The sequence below is a fragment of the Pygocentrus nattereri genome, chromosome 11 (genome assembly GCF_015220715.1).
Source record: "Pygocentrus nattereri isolate fPygNat1 chromosome 11, fPygNat1.pri, whole genome shotgun sequence".
NCBI classification, from domain to species: domain Eukaryota; kingdom Metazoa; phylum Chordata; class Actinopteri; order Characiformes; family Serrasalmidae; genus Pygocentrus; species Pygocentrus nattereri.
This window is the reverse complement of record NC_051221.1, coordinates 27,992,095-28,015,566: the sequence shown is the minus strand read 5'-3', so window position 1 is coordinate 28,015,566 and position 23,472 is coordinate 27,992,095. Positions and strand designations below refer to the sequence as shown.

Sequence of the window (23,472 nt, the reverse complement as noted above, 5' to 3'; positions counted from 1 at the left end):
CGAAATTAATCCCTTTACTGACCGGCACTACTTCTTAGAGGGACCATGTTGTATCCATCCGCGAGTGTTTAGGGTGCTACTACAGAAAATGAGTGCCTACTACAATTTCTTTACTTTTTCAAAAACGAATGCCTATTATAAATACATATTACGATTCGTTAACAAGTCTATACCGTAATAACAGCATAGCAATAGCATACATTAAAACTATATCATATTCATGAAGTGGAATGGCACGTTCAAGGTGAGAAGTGTTATGAGGCCTCGTCAGCGACCAACTACGGTGGACCATATGATGTATTATCCAGCAAATGGATATTTGGAGGTCAGCGTGTGAACTTTTAAACAATGATTCTGATGGATGAACATGTGAATGAGTGAATGAATGAATGGCTTCCCTATAGACTTCTTGTAACTGCATTTGGACTAAAAGGTAAAGTTAGTTATCGACTGGAAATTGTTTTCTGTACGTAGTAATGGCTTTGGCAGCAGTGCAGTGTCGTTTTTAATAATTGTTAATGTATTCATAAGAATACATCGTTGGGAGTGACAAGGCTGGACAAGATTAGAAATGAGCAGATCAGAGGGACAGTGAAGGTGGAGCAGTTTGCAGATAAAGCCAGAGAGGCCAGGTTGAGATGGTTTGGGCATGTGTTGAGGAGGAATAGTGGATATATTGGGCAAAGAATGTTGGAGATGGAGCTTGCCGGGTAGAAGGAGAAGAGGTAGACCTCAGAGAAGGTTTAAGGATGTAGTGAAGGTGGACATGGAGATGGTTGGTGTGAAAGTAGAGGAGGCAATGGATAGGGCAAGATGGAGGCAGATGATACGTTGTGACGACCCCTAAAGGGAGCAGCCGAAAGAAGAAGAAGTATTCATAAGAATAAAAGCAAAGTTGGCAGAATATACAGCTTTATTTCTTTATTATTAAGGCTCCTATGATGCTCTGTAAACCATGCATATCTAAGTATGTGCATTAACACTTAATGTTTTAAACATTGTATTTATATACACAGACATGTACATATAGTAGCCGGTGGTCATATAGAGTGTTAATAACAGCTTAAAGAGGAATTTCACCAATGATAAGAATGAATGGAAAGGGAAAAAAAGCATTGTAATAGGTAATAAAACTGATTCTCTATGCTGAGTGTATATATATAATTTCCTTTAATAATATTATTTGTTATCCTGCCTTCCGCCCGAAGACTGCTGGAATAGGCTCCAGCACCCCCATGACCCAGAAGCAGAAGTGGCTTAGAAGATGTGTGTGTGTACTCTGGCCTGTAAAGCAGAGGGTGTTTTGGGTTGTGAGTAGGTTAGAGTGGCAGTGATGGTGACAACCACAGAGTGTGTGGTATTTTCTGTTCACAGCTGTAACTTTGTCAAAGACGTGATGCAAACATTGATGCATTTTGGTCTTAATCTACTCCTATATTGGTTTTTTTAATGAAATTTTAATCATTTCAAGAGGCCTTGGCCCACTTCTTGAGTGAGGTTAAAACTTCCAACCTTTCTAAACTATAGATGGCAAGCCAGATACATTACAGCTCCTCTCCATGAAGTTTGGAGGTCAGTAGCAATGGATTCTGCAGAAAGTTGGCGACCTCTGCACACTATGCACCTCAGCATGCACTGACCCCACTCTGTCATTTTGCATGGCCTGCCACTTCATGCCTGAGTTGTTGTCGTTCCCAGTTGCTTCCAGTTTGTTATAATAACATTGACTGTTGACTGTGGAATATTTAGTAGTGAGGAAATTTGATGACTGGACTTGTTGCATAGGTGGCATCTTATCACGGTACCACGCTGGAATTCACTGAGCTCCTGAGAGCGACCCATTCTTTCACTAATGTTTGTAGAAGCAGTCTGCATGCTCGGTTTTGTACACCTGTGGCCATGGAAGTGATTGAAATTCAATGATTTCGATGAATGAGTGAATACTTTTGGCAATATAGTGTATTTTTAATATGAACAAATATTCACTGACTAGCTGCTTCAGTAAGGGCACCTCCTTGTGTCTACACTGATTGCCTATTTTAGCAGCGCCACTTACTATATAAGTGCACTTTGTAGTTTTACATTAACAGACTGTAGTTCATCTGTTTTCCTGCACACTGTATTAGCCCCCTTTCACCCTGTCCTTCTGTGGTCAGGACACGCACAAGACCGACACAGAGCAGGTACTATTTGGGTGGTGGATCATACTCAGCTCTGCAGTAACACTGACGTGGTGGTGGCATGTTAGTGAGTGTTGTGCTGGTATGAGTAGATAAGACACAGCAGAGCTGATGGAGTTTTTAAACTTTGTCCACTCACTGTCCACTCTATTAGACACTCCTGTCTTGTTGGTCCACCTTGTAGATGTAAAAACAGAGACAGTAGCTCATCTGTTGCTGCACAGTTTGTGTTAGTCATCCTCTAATCTTTCATCAGTGGTCACAGGCCACTGTTAGCTTAGGATACTTTTGGCTGGTGGGCTATTCTCAGTCCAGCAGTGACACTGAGGTGTTTAAAAACACCATCACACCACCACCACATCAGTGTCACTACACTGATGAGAATAATCCACCCCACTCTGTGGTGGTCCTATGGGGGTCCTGACCATTGAAGAATACAGTAAAAGGAGGTTAACAAAGTATACAGAGAAACAGATGGACTACCATCTGGGTGAACGTGGTGGTTGGCTAGTGTAGTGGTTAACACCTTTGCCTTCTACGCTGTAGACTGGGGTTCAATCCCCGACCAGGGCAAGCACCCTACACTATACCAATAAGGGTCCTTGGGCAAGACTCCTAACACCATCTTGGCCTACCTGTGTAAAATGATCAAATTGTAAGTCACTCTGGATAAGAGCATCAGCCAAATGCCGTAAATGTAAAACTTTACAATACTGTTTCTTAGTTAATAACTAATTAATCAAGAACTAAGCAGGCGCAAATGAATAATTCAGCATTAAAGCTTAAATAACTACTTTTAACTACCAAGAACTACTAGTTAACTACTCAGTAGGTAATAGTGAACTAATGATCAAAATAACTACTGCATCTCATAGAGAATTTCTTAGTAGCTTAGAATAACTATTCATAAATTACCTGAGTCTGACAAGGTTCCTGCTAAACTATAAACTGATGTAGTGTATTCCAACACTTCCAACAGTAGTGAAATACACTATAGAGTGTGCAGTCTCTACAATATAATTAATTATACCCTACATTTTTATTCACAGAAACAGGTATGCTCAGAGACAGCTGGTACATCACACCACACTGTATGGACTGGTGGCCCTCATGTGTTTCTTTTAATCAGAAACCCTAAAAGGCTAATCTTCATATTTGGCAGTGTGAACTAATTTGCACATCAGCCTACAAATGGGACAACTGCTAAAATACTACAATATTCAGTAGACCAGTCTGCTTAACTCTCATGTTTAGAAAAGAAAACACCATTGTTTTCTGCAGGAGCACATGTACCAATGTTTCTTCTGAACCGTAGTTCTCATTTAATATCCCCTTGAGGCCAGGGTCAGTTGAACAGAGGGCTCATGGAAATATCTGAATGTGCCTTCATATTCACTTGGTAATATACATTGTTAAATAATGATTGAGGTGTTGCTGTTCCTCATTAGGAGCTAATGATGATGATTATATAAAATGAAACCATGGTAACTCATTATTAATGAACTAGGAGATATTGATGATCAAGGACAGAATAAAGTGAAACACATGGTAACTCATTATTAATGAACTAGAAGTTCATTATGATCAGGAACAGTATTATAAAGTGAAAAACATGGTAACTCATCATTAATGAACTAATAATAATCATTAGTTCATTAATAGTGAGGTACCATGTGTTTCACTTTATAATACTGCTCCTAATCATGATTAACTCCTAGTTCATTAATAGAGCGATACCATGTGTTTCACTTTATAACACTGTTCGTGATTGTGATTAATTTTTTGTTCATTAATAGTGAGTTACCATGTGTTTCACTTTATAATGCTGTTCCTGATCATGATTAACTCCTAGTTCATCAGTGATGAGTTACCATGTGCCTCACTTTATAATATTGTAATATAATATTTATAATATTGTTATATCATGATTAATTCTTAGTTAAAAAAAAGTGAGTTACCATATGTTTCACTTTATAATACTGTTCCAGATTTTCATTAACTCCTAGTTCATTAGATATGAGTTACCATGTATTTCACTTTATACTGTTGCTTAGTTCGCTGCTTAGTTCCTGATTAGTTACTTATTAACTAAGAAACAGTATTGTAAAGTGTTACCATAGTCTATAATGGTAGAACTACATAGTGCACCTATATGATAAGTGAAGCTGATAAAACAGATAATAATAACTGTAGTTACAATGAGGTGTACATAGTGTAATTTGTATGTACTGTTAAGTGTCGAGCCTGGAAAGGGGGGGCTTTTCTGGCCGGTGTTTTTTTTTTTTCTATTCTCTCTCTCTTTCTCGCTTGCTCGCTTGTATGTCTCCTCCCTCTTTTGCTCCCTATCTCCGTTACAGGTTGGTTGCAGTGTCAGTCATGCGGCCAATCATCAACCAGAGTTCAGGCCCTGGAGGAGGGACTTGGATTTTAAAAGAAGACCGGCGAAGCTCGTGAGGAGGCTGGCGTTACCCCTGGCCTCTAAGCTGTTTTCATTCGTTCCTTACTGCTCCACAAACACACGAGCTGGGTGTTGTTTTCATGGGACTGTGATGTGTGTGTGTCTGGTTAGTTAAGTGGCCCAGTTTAAGTTTAAGTGTCTTGCACTGATAGTCCTGCTGGCTTTCCTGTGTTTCAACTCTCTCACTCTCTCTCTCACGCTGCTGCTGTGTTTTCTTGGGGTTCTGGACAGGGTAGAAGGGCGTGCTCATACATATTACATCATGTAGCGGCCCAATGTATAGACACCCTAGGTAAGGGGCGGGCGCCAACCCGAGTATTTCGGTTTTGTGTTGGGGAGACTAGTGTAGTCAGTGTTTTTGTTTTTTCACTAGGTGACTGACTCAACGAACTAGGGTAGTTTTTTTTCGTTGGTTTTGATTATTTCTTTCATTTGGCGCCGTCCGGGTCCAGAAGTCTGTTTTTTCTTTTGACAGCAAACCTGTAAATGTAAAACTGTAAATATTGTAAATATTGATGATTGTTGTTATGAGGGGAGGGTCTCACTCACTCGTAGCTGGTGCAGAGTGAAATAAACGGGACAAAAGACGCTGAACGTGTTGTGTCTTGTTCCTTCCTGGTTCATGCTGCAAACATCACATCGAAACCATATGTTACTGGCCCCTTTTTCCCTAGGCTTACCCGTGGGGTCGTAACAGTACATGTATTTTTATTCCATTTGCAAAACCATTGTTGTTTCCACATTATACATCCAGCTTTAGTTTGGTGATTTTTCTGCTCTTGGTTTGAAACATTGGTGCAACTCATCTGTCAGTCATCGGGTTTAGTAGGTGTGTTAGAACAGGGAAATTACCAAACTACACTGGACACTCACCCTCCAGGACCAGAACATGTATGCTGTTATGTCACATGTAACTTGTGTGTAGTGTGGACTGGTGAGGGTATTGCTTTCATGGAGAAATTAGTGTGCTATGTTTGGCTCCTGTGCCTTTTATGGGAGATGGCTTTCTCTGCTGTGTGGGCCACTGGCATGACATTAGAAATGCCAAACATATACTTGCTTAAACTACATGCTCATTTGTTCTGTTCTGTCACACAGTCTCCTCATCACCTTTCTGTTTCTGACTGGCTCTGCTCTGCTTATGTGGCCATAAGCATCTTTAATGAACAAGAACCAATGTAAGAAAATTAAAGCAACTGAATATATGGAGGTGATAAAAAAGTTAATTAACACATAAGTGCTTGTAAGTTATCAAGTTACTTCTTTATATGAATAAAAATACTTATTAGTTCATTAACAATGTAATAAGCAGCTGTTATTACACAGATAATGAGCAAGTTAAACTAAATGACAAACTAATGACAAACTAACTTATCAACTAACAATGTACTTAATTACTAATTGATAAGTGCTCAATCAGTTACTTAGTAATAGTTAATGCTTAATGAAGAGTTAATTAATAACTAAATAATGGGAAATTAATAGTTGATTATTAAACAATTAATGATTGGTTGCCGATCCTTAATGTAAAGTGTTACCCTGTAAAGTTTGGTACAGGAGGGATAATGCTATGGTGTTGTTTTCCTTGACTCCTTAGTTCTAGTGAAAGGAAATCTTTATTCTTCAGCTAACCAAGACATTTTTGACAATTGTATGATCAGTTTGGAAATGGCCCCTTCCTGTTCCAACAATGATTGCGCACCAGTGCACAAAGTAAGGTCCATAAAGACATGGATGAGTGAGTTTGGTGTGGAAGAACTTTACTGGCCTGCACAGAGTCCTGACCTCAACCCAATAGAACACCTTTGGGATGAATTAGAGCGGAGACTATGAGCCAGGCCTTCTAGTCCAACATCAGTGTCTGACCTCACAAATGCGCTTCTGGAAGAATGGTCAAAAATTCCCATAAACACACTCCTAACACTTGTGGAAAGCCTTCCCAGAAGAGTTGAAGCTGTTATAGCTGCAAAGGGTGGGGCAACACCATATTAAACCCTACGAATTCAAAACGGGATGTTATTCAGTTCATGTGCGTATGAAGGCAGACAACTTTACTTTTGACAATATAGTGTATTACAACCACTGAACACTTTGTGAGAGACATATAGAATACAATTGTACAAACATATTGCTCTACTTTTAAACACCTTTGTTTTAGCTACCATTTTATTTATTATTACTATGTACTGTTATTATTTAATTAATATTGTTGTTTCAGTAATATGTTAGAAAGAGAAATTAGGGAAAAATCCTATAATTAAGTCCAGAATGTGGCTGTAATTCAAAGAGGAAGCATGGCTTTCACAGCCACATATGAGAGCACAGTTGTGGCTGTGCTTGGAGCAGAATATGACATTAATCAGTCAGGACAAGTCAGGCTGTTAGCAGGCTATGTGCCTGTCTTTTCTCTGCAGCTCTGGCTCTCTCTGTTTCACTGGACCCTCTACCTCGCAGTGTACCCTACAGCTTCACACATCTCTCTGCATTTCTGTCCACTGAATGAGTCATTTTCACACAGATATTGTTCAAGCCATTGTACAAAATATATATGTTATTAAACAAAGAGCAGTTTAGAACAGAGAAGAGCAGGGTAGAATAGAATAAAGCATTTACTTTATTCATAAGTACTTAAATCTCGTGTACATGCAAATTTCTCTATATTGTTTTAAATTATTAAAGTGTTTATTCTTTTATATAAATGGCTCCCCCTGGGATCAATAAAGAAATCTGAATCTAAATCAGAATCTGAATCTGAATAGAGCAGAACTGAATAGAATAAAGCAGAGCAGAACTGAATAGAATAAAGCAGAACAGAATAGAGCAGAACTGAATAGAATAAAGTAGAGTAGAACAGAATAGAGCATAACTGAATAGAATAAAGCAGAACAGAATAGAGCAGAACTGAATAGAATAAAGCAAAGTAGAACAGAATAGAGCAGAACTGAAAAGAATAAAGCAGAGTAGAGCAGAATAGAGCAGAACTGAATAGAATAAAGCAGAACAGAATAGAGCAGAACTGAATAGAATAAAGCAGAACAGAATAGAGCGAGCAGAACTGAATAGGATAAAGCAAAGTAGAATATAACAGAGCAGAACTGAATAGAATAAAGCAGAGTAGAACAGAATAGAGCAGAACTGAATAGAATAAAGTAGAGTAGAACAGAACAGAGCAGAACTGAATAGAATAAAGCAGAACAGAATAGAGCAGAACTGAATAGAATAAAGCAGAACAGAATAGAGCAGAATTGAATAGAATAAAGTAGAGTAGAACAGAATAGAGCATAACTGAATAGCATAAAGCAGAACAGAATAGAGCAGAACTGAATAGAATAAAGCAGAACAGAATAGAGCAGAATTGAATAGAATAAAGTAGAGTAGAACAGAATAGAGCATACCTGAATAGAATAAAGCAGAACAGAATAGAGCAGAACTGAATAGAATAAAGCAGAACAGAATAGAGCAGAACTGAATAGAATAAAGTAGAGTAGAACAGAATAGAGCAGAACTGAATAGAATAAAGCAAAGTAGAATAGAATAGAGCAGAACTGAATAGAATAAAGCAGAGTAGAGCAGAATAGAGCAGAACTGAATAGAATAAAGCAGAACAGAATAGAGCAGAACTGAATAGAATAAAGTAGAGTAGAACAGAATAGAGCAGAACTGAATAGAATAAAGCAAAGTAGAATAGAATAGAGCAGAACTGAAAAGAATAAAGCAGAGTAGAGCAGAATAAAGCAGAACAGAATAGAGCAGAACTGAATAGAATAAAGTAGAGTAGAACAGAATAGAGCAGAACTGAATAGAATAAAGCAAAGTAGAATAGAATAGAGCATAACTGAATAGAATAAAGCAGAATAGAGCAGAACTCAATAGAATAAAGCAGAGTAGAATGGAATAAATAAATATATAGAATATCAACAAATATCGAGCAAATCCTCAGATTGGGCCGAGTGGACTCCTCCTTCAGTAACCCGTCCATCTTCCTTCTTGCTCTTTTTTTTTCCCGCGCCGTCCCTCGAGGAGCTCGCGCTGCTGTGGGCATGCTCTGTGATGCTCTCTGTCAGATGGCGGTCTCGTGACCCGGCAGCGCGCACTGAGCATGCTCGAGTCGTGGTGTGTTGTCAGGGAGAAAGCAGACAGCCAGTCAGTAAAGGCTGAAATAAACAGCGACTATTACCAGACACAGCCAGACACAGGGACTAGACACAGACAAAAAAGCACACAGAAAAGCCTGCTCATAATGGCACTCTCAGTCAAAACCGCCGGTGTCTGCCATGTCTGTCGTGGTGACGTTTTAAACGGTTAAAGGCGCACAAAATACGAAGAAGCGTCACTGTTCTGACAAGAGGTAAGGCTAACGTTTACCTACAGGGTGCTGAACTGAAACGCTCCTAATGTTCCTCATAGCTTCTCACAGTCCTACAGACACAGACATCGGTGTCGATACAGGTGCACATTTTTATAAAGCAATCAAAGGGACAAAGCAAAGGCAATGAACGCACTATCTAAATAAACGTGATATATTTCATAGATTCTGTGGCTCTTAAATAGCTGCTTTGTTCTTGTCCGCTTGAGCCAGTATAATAATCCACGAATACGAAAAAAAAACCCTAAGCATTTTTCTGCCCAAGTGCTCATCAAACATGTGAAATGCAATTCCTTCAAGTAGAAAAACTCAAATTATTGTTGATTTGTAGGAAATTAAATATGGTTATATTCTTATTTAGCTGATTTCATTGTCCATGTATGCCCTTTGTTTGTGTGTGCTCCTTTCTTATATGTTATACTGTAAAAAATTCTGGCTTTTAACATCTTGTCAGGATGGAAATAAGATAAACGAATCAATCAACATATAATTTTCTCCTTGCATTTCCACAGGTTGTTTTGGGGACAGCTTTACTGAATGAATTTGACTGAATGAGAGTAATCTTCAAGCTGATCCTAATGCCTGACCTCATCTGAAATTCTAAGACAGATCCCAGCATACTGTTTTGTTTTTTTTTTCAAACTTAACTTTCTTATTTCCTTACTGGATTAGATGGGAAGGGCGACAGAGACTCTCGGGAGCTGAAGTCTATGAACAGCATGGTAAGAAAATCATAACTATTGCCAAATGTCAAACATTTCAAATTAATTTAATATTTTGTGGTGTTTTTTCATGTGTTATTCATTGGTTTCTTAAAGACATTTTATCAATTATATAAACTAGGGAATAATTTCAACAATTTAAATGAAGATTGTAGATCCTGTGATCCTAGACTTAGGCTGTCCTACTGACACACTCACCTCATTGAGTAGATTAGTCAGGCTGGCTGAAACAGACCATCAGGCATCTTCTGAATAAATGGATGGGGGAGGGAAGAAGAACAGAGGGTTAAGGAGACAGATGAAGCCTTAGATGTGTTAACCTGTCTGTAACCTGTGTTGGCCTGCCTGTTTCTCAGAGTGTCAGTGAGCAGTGCTGGACTGATGAGGATTCAGATGGAGACAGTGACTGTGAGGAGTTGTTCTACGGAGCACAGGTATTTCTATAGCAAAATGTAAAATATATACGGGCCAACACACTTTCCAAGCCATTCATATCAGACAGCATACACACACACACACACACACACACACACACACACACACACACATATATATATATATATATATATATATATATATATATATTTTTTTTTTTTTTTTTTTTTTTTTTTTTTTTTTTTTTAATTGACTGGCCACTTCATTAAGTACACTTCCTTGGTGGTGGTGGATATCAGACACATTGCTGCTGGACGTTTTAAACACAGTGTCTGCTCCATTAAACACTCCTATCTTGTTGGTCCATCTTGTAGGTATAAGTGATAGATCATCTATTGCAGCACAGTTTGTGTTGGTCATGCTGTTGGTTGAATTTTTTTTGTTGGTGGACTATTCTCAGTCAGCAGTCACACTGAGATGTTTAAAAGCTCCAGCAGCACTGCTGTGTCTGATCTGTGATGTGTGTATGTGTGTGTGTGTGTGTGTGTGTGTGTGTGTGTATGCTGTCTGATATGAATGGCTTGGAAAGGCAGTTCATAATTATGCCTAAGCATAAAAGAATAAACAAGGGTTTAATGGTGGAGCATCACTGGCATTGATTGCAGTTTAGCCCAGGATCAGGCTGAAAGGGAATTCCCCCAATGGTTTGCAGTTTCTACATAATTCAGTCATTGAGAATTATGTATAAACTGCATTGAGTCACTCAGAGTTGTTTGATGTGAAATGGTTTAGGATCCAGGGGTCGCAGTGTCTCACAATGTGCAATGACAGCACAAATATAGCCATTTTATTTACAATCCAAAAGGCCAGTGAACCTGCACATTCTGATTTTTTATATGTAATGCTGATAATGGTCATTATAACACTTATAACACCCTGCATGCACATCTCTGCCATAACTGAATTTTAAAATGGCAAAATTGTATTATACAATTGTCATAAAACAGTGTCTTAACAACACATTTGTAATAATTTTGTGTGATAACGTTGCTGTAGCTTTTAGAAGAAATCTGGTTCCTGTCACTACCACTGTGAACTACTCTGACTCTGAATGTCTCTACAACAATTTCACATCACACCACTCTGAATGACTTTGATTACATGTTAATCATTTCATTAATCAACTTTCAAAAATCAGTGGAATTCCCCTTTAATTCAAGTCTGAGAAACCAACCCTATAAGAGTACTTATACATTGCTTATATCAGTCCTGTCTTGAAAAGGCCAGTTCCTTGCATTTCTTATACATCACTCATATGCAGAGCTTTATAACTGAGGCATGTTCAACGCAGGGACATTATGTTGCTGACCTGTATTGCCACCCTCAGTTGGACACAGACGTTGGAGCTGTGAAAGACATCTACTCTGACAGTGCTGTTTCTGTAAGGTACTGAAAACATAAGCTACAGTATATATATATATATATATATATATATATATATATATATATATATATATATATATAAACACTGTTAATATTAATAAGCTTAATAGTCATATAATTATTAAGGACAACCTTCAAATAACTTTAGCTCATTTTGATCATAATCGCTGTTATGGAAATTAGGTGCTCAACCTGCCCCCTTTTTTTAGGGAATATGAGACAATTGATGATGTTGACATTGACCTACACATCAACATCAGCTTTCTGGATGTGAGTTTTTGTTTCATCAGAAAACCCTTCAAATGCTTCTGTAAGAAACATGGAGCTTACTTGCAAAAATGGTTCTACAGCAAATCTCTTTAGTAGAACTAATCATCTGCTCTGTTCGACAGGAGGAGATAGCCTCAGCATGGAAAGTCAACAGAACAGAACCTATTGTTTTACGACTTCGCTTTTCATTATCTCAATACCTAGATGGACCAGGTAGGAATGCACATTTGTATGCATACATGTTAGAGGTATAAAAATGTGATTCAGCTGCATCAATTTTAGAATAAATTAGAATTTAGTGTAATAATATTCAGTAAAGTATGTGCTATATAAAATTATGATGGGTGTTTCCTAACAAAAATAAAACCTTGGTGTAGTGAAATACCATCATGGCTGTGATTTGGTCACAGGTACGAGCCGAAGGCGAGTTATAGCGATAACACACAGCCTCGAGTGTTCTACTTCTTTTATACAACAGTTAAATAAATTAAGTAAGAAATTAATAAATTGGGCCGTGAACATGTCTTTTAATATGTTTTAGTAGTGTATATATATTTTTAATGTAAGTATATACATATATCATCCTTGATATGATGCTTTTTTGAGAGTGAGCATAGTCATCATGTTTTAAGCATTTTACAGGCTAGTCGTTCAGGATAGAGTAGTTTTTGAGCTGTACACCTTTGTCTTTTATCTGGCTGTTTAGTCTAATATTCCAGTTACTTGCTTTGCTTGTGGGAGATCAGGGTTTAAACCTAGTGAAACTGTTGTTGAGCTTATATTGCTACGTTCCTGCCATCCTAGATAACCTGTGAGATCATTTGATCTATTCTGGCATTAACAACGTGTTCCTCATAATACTAATAAAAATGTGATTTATCGTGCATCCCTATTGAGTGCATGACATCTTTAATGATGTGTATGTGTCTGTCCAATTTTTTTAGAGCCAACAGTGGACGTGTTCCAGCCTTCCTGTAAAGATGGCTTTAATCTTGGTGTACAGCTCAAGAGGTAAACATCCCTGTCCGTTTATTAATGAGCACCTGAGATATTAGTATTACTTGACATACATTTGTTTATTGATGTTGTGACTTCTTATCATTATTAGGGTTATTATTATTTTGTTAATAATGGTAAATGTTTATTTCTTTCTTGCTAGAATTCTTTCCTCATTCATATCTAATCAATGGAAGCACCTCAGCAATGAATTTCTGAGAGCTCAGCAGAAGAAGAGACACAGCTGGTTCAAGGCTGGAGGAACAATCAAAAAGTTCCGCGCTGGTCTCAGCATCTTCACGCCAATAGCCAAGTACTGTTTCAACTCATTGTTCAAAGATATTGTTGTGCATTCAAGAGATCTCATACAAAACTTTTTAAATGAGATCTCTTGAATATACACTGGCATTCAAAAAGAATTAGTCAGATTTATGTATGTCATATTTACTTGATGTTTAGTAGCTGTTTATGTTGTGCTTGAAGGCAACTATCACAAAAATATAATAATAAGAAGAAGAAATTAGTTTTTTTCTGTGATTACAATTAATATATCAATGCTTTACAGCCATAAAGCACATTAAACTCACTCAGGGTAATAATATATATAAAGACCATAAAAAAAACTTTATTAATGTAAGAAAAGAAAGATTAGTGAGGACAGCTACAATATCGGTTTCTCTCTGTTTCAACAGGTGCCCAAATGTTCCTCTGATCCAGGGCCCTGGGGAGAAGGGCAGGGCTTCCGGGCCGGAGCCAAGAGTGACTCGGCTGATGAACCGCTCTGTCTCCTGCACAATGAAGGTGCCCAAAGGAGAGTTACTCACTTATGCACCCAACGGACAGGTCAGATTATTAAACATTACTAAATTACTAGAACTAAATTCTGAAAATGAATGAATGAACACTGTACAAAAGTGCTTTCTCACATTAATTTCATTATAGCTCGCAGTAATGGCTGTTGAATTATGAGCTTATGCTAGAACTTTTGAGTACAAACTCTGGGCCTGGTTTGGAGTCTGTTGTTAATAGTAGTGTGGTGCGTACATGCATATAACATGTGCCATCTTGCTTGGGATGTATCTTCAGAGTGTGGTGGTCCCTGGCTCCAGGTCCACAGTGCAGATCACCACCAAGCAGCTCATTGAGCTCTTCTTCTCTTCACAAGCTCTTCTCCACTGCAAGAGTATACCTACTCTAGAATATGGCTTTCTTGTACAGGTAAATTATTTATTTTTTCTGTTATATTTATGTACATGTGCATGTACATTAAATGCAGTAAATCTGTCTCTTTAAATCTAGATCATGAAATACTCAGAGCAGAGAATTCCCACTCTGAATGAGTACTGTGTAGTCTGTGATGAGCAGCACGTCTTTCAGAACGGCTCCATGCTCAAGGTACCCACCTTCGATTTGTATCACGGTTGTAATTTTGTATTTTAAACATTGATTAAACATGAGAAACGGAGACTGAAGCTCTTTTATGTCCTTTATATCTTTATACAGTGTGTTCAGAATTATTATGCATCCATGTATTTTTGGCTACAATGCAATATATCTTTTTATTAAGTGGCACAGTTACTCCAAATTAATTCATAATTGGTCCCTAATTGGTGTCTGATAAGTTCCCTGACTTTCTTTTGCTGTTTTAGCAAACCAAGTCATTTTTGTTTGCACTCAGTAGATGTAGTGTTCACAATTATTAAGCAAAGCTTGAAAATGGGCAGAAGAAGAGATCTTACAGCAGAGGAAAAGAAGATAGTGAAAGCTGTATCTGAAAGCACCTCAACACTGGAAATATCTAATTTAATGGGATCATCATACTGAAAGGATGATATATTTGAACACTATATTAAGAAAATTTCTGCAGAAAACTGAAGGTGGTCCGGGAAACGTGTGGAATACAGTTCTTGGAAACTTAAAGCTCAGGATCTCAGAAGAATAAAAAGACAAGCTGAAAAAACATCTATGTCAACCAGCAAGAAAACATTTGAAGCCTGTGGATTGAGAGAAATGAGGAAAACAACTCGCTGTAAAGTTTTATATGAATTAGCAAAAGATGAAAACAATGCCCCAGTTAACAAAAAACAGAAAACTGAGAAAAAAACAGGCTGAAAATACATGAAGACTAAATTCTCAAAGGTAGTATTTACTGACTAGTGCCATGTAACATTATAGGATTATAGGGTATCATCAGTGAGGAACTTATTTGCCCTTTTTTATGTGCAAGATGAAGTGAAACTGAACTCAGAGGGTTACTGTACCTTCTTGGAACAATGTTCTTGCCATGGTGGAAGGGTCGTGAGGAAAACACTCATGTTCATGCAAGACAATTGCCCCATCTCATGCTTCCGACTCATGAATGGTTCAAGAAAAAGGAGTTTACTGATGACCAGATTATGGATTGGTCTGCTTCCTGACCCCACTTAGAACCCATTTATTTAAAAATTATTCATCTAAAACTTCTGGGCAATTCTGAAGCAGATAGTTTATTCAAGTGTACATCAGTGTCAGCCCAAAGATGCTCTTTGGATGGCAATCAATGATGCTGCACACAGTTACACAGAACCTCACCAGTTCTGTTTTTCATCTTGTTTGAAAATGATCTTATTTTTATGACGTTATTGCATAACAACATAAATATTACTGAATTTCCACATTAGTTGCCACTGTTTTTATGCATTTTCTGGCATAATAACTGTGAACTGTGATTTATTTGTTGAGTTTTATAACTAAAAAATAGGAGAATAAAAACGGTGCCAAAACTCAGACAAAAATATCAAAACTACCTTTTACTGAAAATATGAACTGTATTCTACTGTATGAAAACTGGTACTTGCATGATAATTCTGATCACACGTCTATATTTTGTTTTTAGTTTTTCATAATGTGCGTCTTGTGCTGTTAGAAGGTAAAGGTAAATGGACAGTAAATCAGAGTACTTTGATTCTACTCGAGTCTAAATATTACATTTAATTAAAATACAAATTACAGATTTCACTTCAATACATATTCATTCTTAGTACCCATGAGCCAATAATGATACTTGTTTAAAATCTGTAGACTGCTGATTGGCTATGATACTTGCACTCTGCCTGTTATTAATGTCTTCACTTGTTGATTAGTCTGTAGTCAGTTAGAGTCTGTAAATATGCCCATATCCAGCATCTCACATTCATTTCTTTTTGTAATTTAATGTAAGTATTGTAAAAATATTGTTCAGCAGTCAGTTTCAAAATCAATGTATTGGTATTACTATCAGTACTGATACTGGAAAATTATTAAAAATGACAAGCCTTATGTGCATGCCGTGTAGTTATGTCATATTTGCACACTCTATCATTAGATGTTTAGTACTGTGCAAAAGTCAGAGACAAACCATTCATGTATTTTATTTACAGTCAACACAGCCATTGAATGCAAGTTTATTTTTCAGTGTCAGGGAAAAGCAGAAAATATATATTTAACAGACAATTACACAGAATGCTCAACAACTAATATGAACATTTTCAGTATTTAGTGTGTCTACTCTTTGCCTTTATTACAAATGTACTCATCAGTCTATTAAACCTTACTCCACATCTCAGATGTCCAGGTTCAGTGTTCTCATTCAAAATGTCTCCTCTTTTCAATTTTTTTTTGTCTTAGACGTTGTTTTTAATGGCTGTTTTGAATGAAAATGAAATAAACAAAGAGTGGTCTTTTACACACTTTTGTACAGTACTGTATGTTATGTGATGGTGTTTTTTTTTGTTTTTTAATTATTTTGTCTGTCTTTGCAGCCTGCAGTGTGCACAAGAGAGCTGTGTGTGTTCTCTTTCTACACACTAGGAGTTATGTCAGGAGCTGTTGAGGATGTGGCAACAGGAGCAGAGGTAGCACACAACCACACATAGTCTGATATAAATAAACTAGAATGTTTGAGGTGTGTCCTCCTTTCTTCATGAAACTCTTCCTAACAGATGTTAGTGACTGCATGTTGACTTTTGCACAGGTAGTTGACTTGCTGGTGGCAATGTGCAGAGCTGCCCTGGAGTCTTCCCGTAAAAGCATTATCTTTGATCCTTATCCATCTGTGGTTGACCCATTTGACCCCAAAGCTTTGGCATTTAACCCTAAGGTACAGGATGTTAATTGAAATCATGACATCATGATAGTGTGACAGTTTACATAAGAAAATAAAACCAAAATTGTTTTAGTTTTTCAATCTAGAATTAATGCCGATCTCTCATGTCATGATGCCTGCTTTTTCTTAATGTGTTGACAGAAAAGAAGCTATGATAGGCTGCAGAAAGCACTGGACAGCATCATGTCTATACGAGAAATAACACAAGTAAGCAGTGCATAGAACAGTGACAACATAACATATTTATCGCTGTCTTTTGTTCTGAACCAATGACTGATATCATACTGCCATATCTTTACAGGGCTCATATGTAGAAATAAAGAAACAGATGGACAAATTAGATCCACTTGCACATCCTCTTTTACAGTGGTGAGTGAAACCCATAGAATAGTGGCATCTGTCAGCATGATTTTGCCTTTAAAGCCCCAGTGATATGCACTTTTTGAGCTAATCAGGTTGCTCCAGGCATTTTTAGTAAGATTTTTTTTTTGCTTTCTATACAGGATTATATCCAGCAATAGATCACATATTGTCAAGCTACCCGTAAGCAGGGTGAGGATATTTGTCACACCACGGTGTTGCACCCCTCTATTTCCAATTATTAGACAAACAAAGCCTATGAGAGAATTAATTTTCCTCTTTTTTCCGTTTCTTTTGATAGCAACTCAAGTTCATGCACACTACCCACCAGTTCTTGTTGCTCAGTAGCCCTCCTGCCAAAGAGGCTCGATTCCGCACAGCTAGGAAACTATATGGCAGCACTTTTGCCTTTCAGTGGGTATATTCCTATAAAACCTGTCACCTTAAAGCTCACTTTATGCTGTAATTTGAATTGTTTGTTGTATGCTGTATTTTCTGCATGGTTTGATGTTTTTCTCTTGCTTTCTCTCCATGCCAATGTATACCAGTGGTTCCCATATAGAAAACTGGCACTCTATTCTACGAAATGGACTAGTTAATGCCTCTTACACTAAGCTGCAGGTACAGTATATCTTACTTTGACTTTTTGAACAGATAATATAGGTGTACTACACCATCAACTGATGGCCACTTGAGTTCTGCAGATTATGTGTGTTAGTGAATGTGCATTCCTGTTCTCTCTAACACAAGCTGCATGGGGCAGCCTATGGGAAGGGCATCTACCTCAGCCCCATCTCAAGTATCTCTTTTGGATACTCAGGTAGGAGAAACTTTGCCTGTGGCTACATGTCAGGTCTGCACTGTGTACTTAAACAAACTGTTCGGCCAAAAATAATACAGTGGAAGAAGGTAGTAGGTAGTCTAAATATGTTCTTAATGCTTGGTCAAATTACCAGTATTTTTCAAATATTAAATTCTCCACCTATAAAAAATTTTATTTTTTAAAATAATACTGAGTCATACCAAAATGACTGTAGTGATCTGTGGTTAAATTTCATGATGCATTAAATCATTTGTCAGAGGTCAGATATAGCCACGCTTGGTGCTGACTGTGTAGTGCTGTGTAGAGCTTACTGCATTTTGGTTGGACTGTGTATTTAAAAATATGGTGAGCTGTGATTTATGTTTGCGGTTTTAGTGTCATTTGGATTGTTCTTTTGTATATCATTTATTTTGGCTCCCCCTCCTATCTTCCACTGATATTGCTTTTTGCATATGTTCAGCTTGACACTGGACAACTCTAAGTCTGGGATGTGTTTGTTTTGTGTAGGAATGGGGAAAGGACAGCACCATATGCCCACAAAAGAGGAGCTAGTGCAGCACTACAACAGAGTTAACACCATATCACAGGTACAACCATTTATGTAGATATTATAGCTCAGTGCAGTGTTTTCTTTGTTTGAGAAAGCTAATTGAATTATCAGTTAAATTACTAGTGTTTTAAACTAAAGGGACTAAAAGCTAATATGTAGTAAAATAACATCACCTTTTTGTACTATTTGATTACTCTCTTTATTGCAGACTCACCCAGTGGAGTCAAGGTTTCTTCAGAGTCGGAATCTAAACTGTGTGGCTCTTTGTGAGGGTAAGACAAGAATCATTTTGTCTTATTACCAAATTAGTATTAGGTCTAATTAGTCCTAGTATTTCCAGTCAAAACAGTCATTAAAAACAGGGTATTCATTTTTCAGTGTTAAAAAAAAACACAAAAACATATTTAACAGAAAAATACACAAAGCCTCCAACACTAAATTTCAAATCTATCAGTATTTAATTTGTCCACCCTTTACTTGTTTGCACTCTACTGCCACTTTAACTCTTCCATCCTTCCCGTCCTAAAAGCTACAAGCTACAATTGTGTCCTCTCAACAAAAGCTGTTCCCAACGCTCCCACTGACATTCATCCTCCTTCACAGAGACACTAACATTCACACAAGCAACTACACAAACACATTTTAGCTGCCCTGCAGATTTCTTTCTCATGTCTATCTATAATGGGGATATTTCTGAGGAGACTAGATCCATGTGCATAAGGAAAGTGAAAGTCAGAGGAAAATAAATGAAAAACAAAACTTTTCAAGACTGGATCTCAAAAGATTATTGAAAGATATAGAGAAAATTAGACTCTTAACAACCATACAAGACCTGGTAGACAATAAAAACTGTCACCATCAGATAAACAGAACTTAAAGCTTTCATCTTTGAGAGAGAGGAGAAATTCAAGCTTCACTTTTGCTTCAGATCTGAAAAAATGCACAGGTATTTTTTTTGTGAAGACAAGAAATATATAACATACCCTTGACTCAGCACAAGTGACAGAGTGTGTGTGTGTGTGTGTGTGTGTGTGTGTGTGTGTGTGTGTGTGTGTGTGTGTGTGTGTGTGTGTGTGTGTTTCTGTTTATCCTTGAAGACAACACAACACTGTGAGTCTGAAAGGATGAGTAGCTGTCAAGAAGAGAAAAGGAAACAAAAAAAAGAAAAACAAACAAAAACACTTGGCTATGTGAGATGTGGAGTAAGGTTTTATGGACTGATGAGTCTAAACTTGTAATTGGGATTATTTCAATTGTGAGAAGCAGAAAATGCAACGAACTTCCAAAGACTGAAATTTGAAGGTGTGGAAAAATGTCCCTGCAGATTTCTAGAAAAACTTAGCGCAAGTCTCCTGAAAGGAATGGAAGCTGTAATAACGGCAAAGAGTGGAAACACTAAATACTGAATAGTCTTTTTTTCTGTTGAATATATTTACCTTTTTTCATGACACTGAAAAATGAATAATTTGTGCTCAGTGGTTGTTAGAATAAAACTGATTTTTTTTACTTGTTATATACAGTAATAACATCCAAAGACCTCCAGAAACATGGAAATATATGGGTGTGCCCCGTGCCTGACCATGTCTGCACACGCTTCTTTTTTGTGTGAGTTACATTTTAATATCAAGCTACATTTTAATATTCTCTCTAGACAAATAAACTGAATGATTACAAGTCCACAAACAGTAACCATACTGAATGTCCTCTCTGTGCTGCACAGGTATGAGGATGGTCAGGTGGGAGATGCCAACATTAACACACAGGAGCCCCGAATTCAGAGAGAGATTTTGCGAGTGATTGTGACCCAGTCAAGTTGAAAGTGATGCTCTGACACTGTGAAAGATTCAGATCTGAGCAAAGAGGAAAATTATCCCAAGGTTACTTGTCATCTTGATGTTATTGTGGCCAAATTACAAGGAGGATATGACAGAGCAATCAATTTTGAGAGGTTCTTATTTAATGCGGGGAAAGTTGTTGTGTTTTTCTTTATATTTTCTGTGCTTTACATATGTCCTCTGTTTTGGTATAAATCGATGAATCAATGGTGCAGAGGCAGTTATAAGTCCCTCCCTTACATCCACTGGGGGGCTCTGTTGCCAAGCAAAAGCACGAATAATTCCATTGCACAAGTCAGCTTTATTCTCTTTGCCCATGGTTCTGATAAACCAGACCTAAGATGTCAGTTGAATTTGACAAAGAAGGTGCTACAAAAGACATCAGCATGAAAAGGGTGCTGAAGTTTGTATTTCTAGGGGAGGCCTGCTAACCACACTACAGTTATTATTTATAATAACGATCAAAAGGCTCATAAATATTTTCCAGTATTATTTGGGTAACTCTGTGAAGTATTCTTTCTAAATTGATAACGTGCCGTATGTTTTCTGATTACTTCATTCTAATAATTTAATCTCAGCAGAATGCTTTGGTATCCCTTTTTCTTCTTACTTTCTTCTTTTTAATTTTGTCACTGCCCTTTGTAACAAGCTTTTCTATTTTTGAAGCCAGTTTAAGTGAAGCAGATGATTCGAGTCGCATTCTTGAAGGGATGATGTTCTGGAGATGGTCTGTGTTTTTAGTGATGAAGAAGAAGTACTAGATAGCAGACTATGGTAATCACTGAAACCTGCTGCACACTTCATCATTATTGTTCAGAAGCTGAAACTTATGCAATATCTGTAGCATCAAACACCAACAACTCAAAACCTTAGTCTGGACTGTGCAGCAAAGAGACTTGCAGTGTATGTGTTATCTTAACATTCTCTCGGTGGATATGGACATACAGTAGATGTGAAATTATAATTAATCATGTGCTTTACCTCTGAGGTGGGGCTATGTTGGTTGGATATGGCCCACATTTGTATGAAGACACTTTTTTTCAATAAAATAACAGCATGATACTGAAAATGACATCTCACTTGTGTTAGGTTTTGTGAATATTTTGCACATAGCTGGTTAAACTGTGAATGGTCCCAGGGGGTTTGTCCTTCCTCAGTATGACTGATGCAGTTTGGGCTCAATTAGGCTTTTTCTGAGGCAGAAACGCATCATTTATAACAGTGCATTACCCCCATATGAGCTCCACATCTGTCTCCTCCTCCTTCTCTACAAAGCTATTCCACCCACTTGGGCAAAGTTGGGTTGTGGGGGGTCCTGTATTGACTTATGTCATAACAGTTATAAATAGTACTTCCTATTTCTCCCTAATTATCATCATGTTTATCATTATTGCAGTATCATTGAGATGTAATATATTTAGAACAACATGCAGATCAGAATAAAAATTGTAATAACACAAAAATATTTTATTATTTATTCTTTTAAATTCTCTTATATTTCAGACAGAATTTTGAGCAGTTTTCATTTACTCTGTTCACTCTACGAGGACAACATTTTGATTGATGTCCTTTTTTCCTAGGTAGTTCCCTACACTTTCTTTTTTCTAAATAACCAATAGGTGACCAAACACAAAATAAGTTGTTTCTGAAGGCATGACAATTATCTCATTATTTTTATAGAACATGTGACTTATCATACAAGAATCCTTTTCTCTGTACTCTGCTATTAAATTATAGAATCCCATAGGAAGGGGCCAAATCTGCCAAATCAGTCATTTCATATAATGTATTTGTTTTATTTTGAGTACTCACTGCACGTCTTCAGTGTTGTCCTTCTCTTGTTATTACCAGTCTAGCTCTGAATGCTTTCTTTTTTGCTTTACCACTACAAATCAAGGTTGAACAGACTTCATTAAATTTGCTTCTGAGGGTGTTAACACCACATCAGAATTTCTATCCAGTAGTCCCACAGGGGAAATTGCATGTTGAGAGTGTAAGTAAAGCATGAATGAACATCGTTCCAGTTTTTCATCAGCGACAAATTGCTTCAGTAAGGCTTAGAATTATTATTAAGCACATTTTTGGTACAGTAAGGAAAACAGAGCTGAAAGGTGCAGATGACAGTCTCATACAATATTTTTACTTTTTAATACTGTACCCTTTAAAGCTGTCTTAGCATAAAATGTTAGATTTCCTGTATAGTAAGAAGTGTACAGTGCTTCTTTTTTCACTTTTTAACTTCAAATGTCTCTTTAATGAAAGTTTCAAGTGACGCTTCACTTAGAAGATTAATGCCATTAAACTAACTCAATTTTGACTTCATTTCCACAGGGCACTGCAATCTGCCATGCTTCCCTTTGAGACCTAATTTCCTTTTAATTAAATTAATAAGAGTTCTAGAGAAAGCCACTAGAGAGGGCCTGCGGCAGAGCCTCTGTCGTCTGCCAGATAACAACTGACTGTGTGCGCTGTCTGTAGCACTTGATAAAGAAACTGAAACAGTGGTTGTTAAAACAGGATGCTTTTAATCTGCAGTAATGTATTAGTAAAATAAAAACAACAAAAGTTTTTAGAAGTGCTTTGTGCTATATAAGTACTCAAGTAGCACACTTCTGCCACTCTGCGTGCTATAAATTTCTGTAACACGGTAAACATGAAGAGTTTCCTTCCAAAAAGCCATATATCTAATTGTAACAATACTGGATATAACACATTTTGAAAACAATAACAATAAAGATTATATACCTTTACCTAACATAGCATTGTATGTGTAAAGCCCAGTCCTTACATCCTGCATCATGAAAGAACTATAATGGCACTTCAAATATTTATGTGCACCATCATGTACAGAACTTTGAGAAATGATACTGCTGAAAGTACAGTTCCTCAAATAATGTCTATAATGACAACATTGACTGACAGAATAAGAAATATTTTGTTTTTTTTATTTGTTTGTTTTTTAAATCAGGGT

At 37.2% G+C, this 23,472-nt stretch overlaps 1 protein-coding gene across 2 annotated transcripts; it reads left to right on the top strand.

The window, feature by feature from the left end:
- Positions 1-8,751: 8,751 nt before the first annotated feature.
- On the top strand, positions 8,752-21,580 carry parp6b (poly (ADP-ribose) polymerase family, member 6b). 2 transcript variants are annotated; one of them, XM_017713701.2, is made up of 23 exons: positions 8,752-8,986; positions 9,517-9,726; positions 10,083-10,160; positions 11,489-11,547; positions 11,754-11,814; positions 11,937-12,027; positions 12,759-12,825; positions 12,974-13,123; positions 13,503-13,653; positions 13,897-14,028; positions 14,110-14,205; positions 16,590-16,682; positions 16,802-16,927; positions 17,075-17,140; positions 17,235-17,302; positions 17,437-17,485; positions 17,595-17,707; positions 17,842-17,914; positions 18,044-18,113; positions 18,624-18,703; positions 18,875-18,938; positions 20,187-20,271; positions 20,387-21,580. In XM_017713701.2, the coding sequence occupies exons 2-23, from the start codon at positions 9,715-9,717 to the stop codon at positions 20,481-20,483; spliced, it is 1,881 nt and encodes a 626-aa protein (XP_017569190.1). In that variant the 5' UTR covers positions 8,752-8,986; positions 9,517-9,714; the 3' UTR covers positions 20,484-21,580. The 2 variants fall into 2 exon arrangements, with proteins under 2 accessions (XP_017569190.1, XP_017569188.1); XM_017713699.2 differs by having other exon boundaries at positions 11,453-11,547.
- The last annotated feature ends 1,892 nt before the right edge of the window (positions 21,581-23,472 follow it).

Bases quoted from the DNA above. Each gene is read 5' to 3' on its own strand.
- parp6b (XM_017713699.2), top strand. The intron at 12,028-12,758 runs GTAGGAATGCAC...CAATTTTTTTAG, and splicing joins TCAATACCTAGATGGACCAG to AGCCAACAGTGGACGTGTTC. The intron at 13,654-13,896 runs GTCAGATTATTA...ATGTATCTTCAG, and splicing joins CTTATGCACCCAACGGACAG to AGTGTGGTGGTCCCTGGCTC.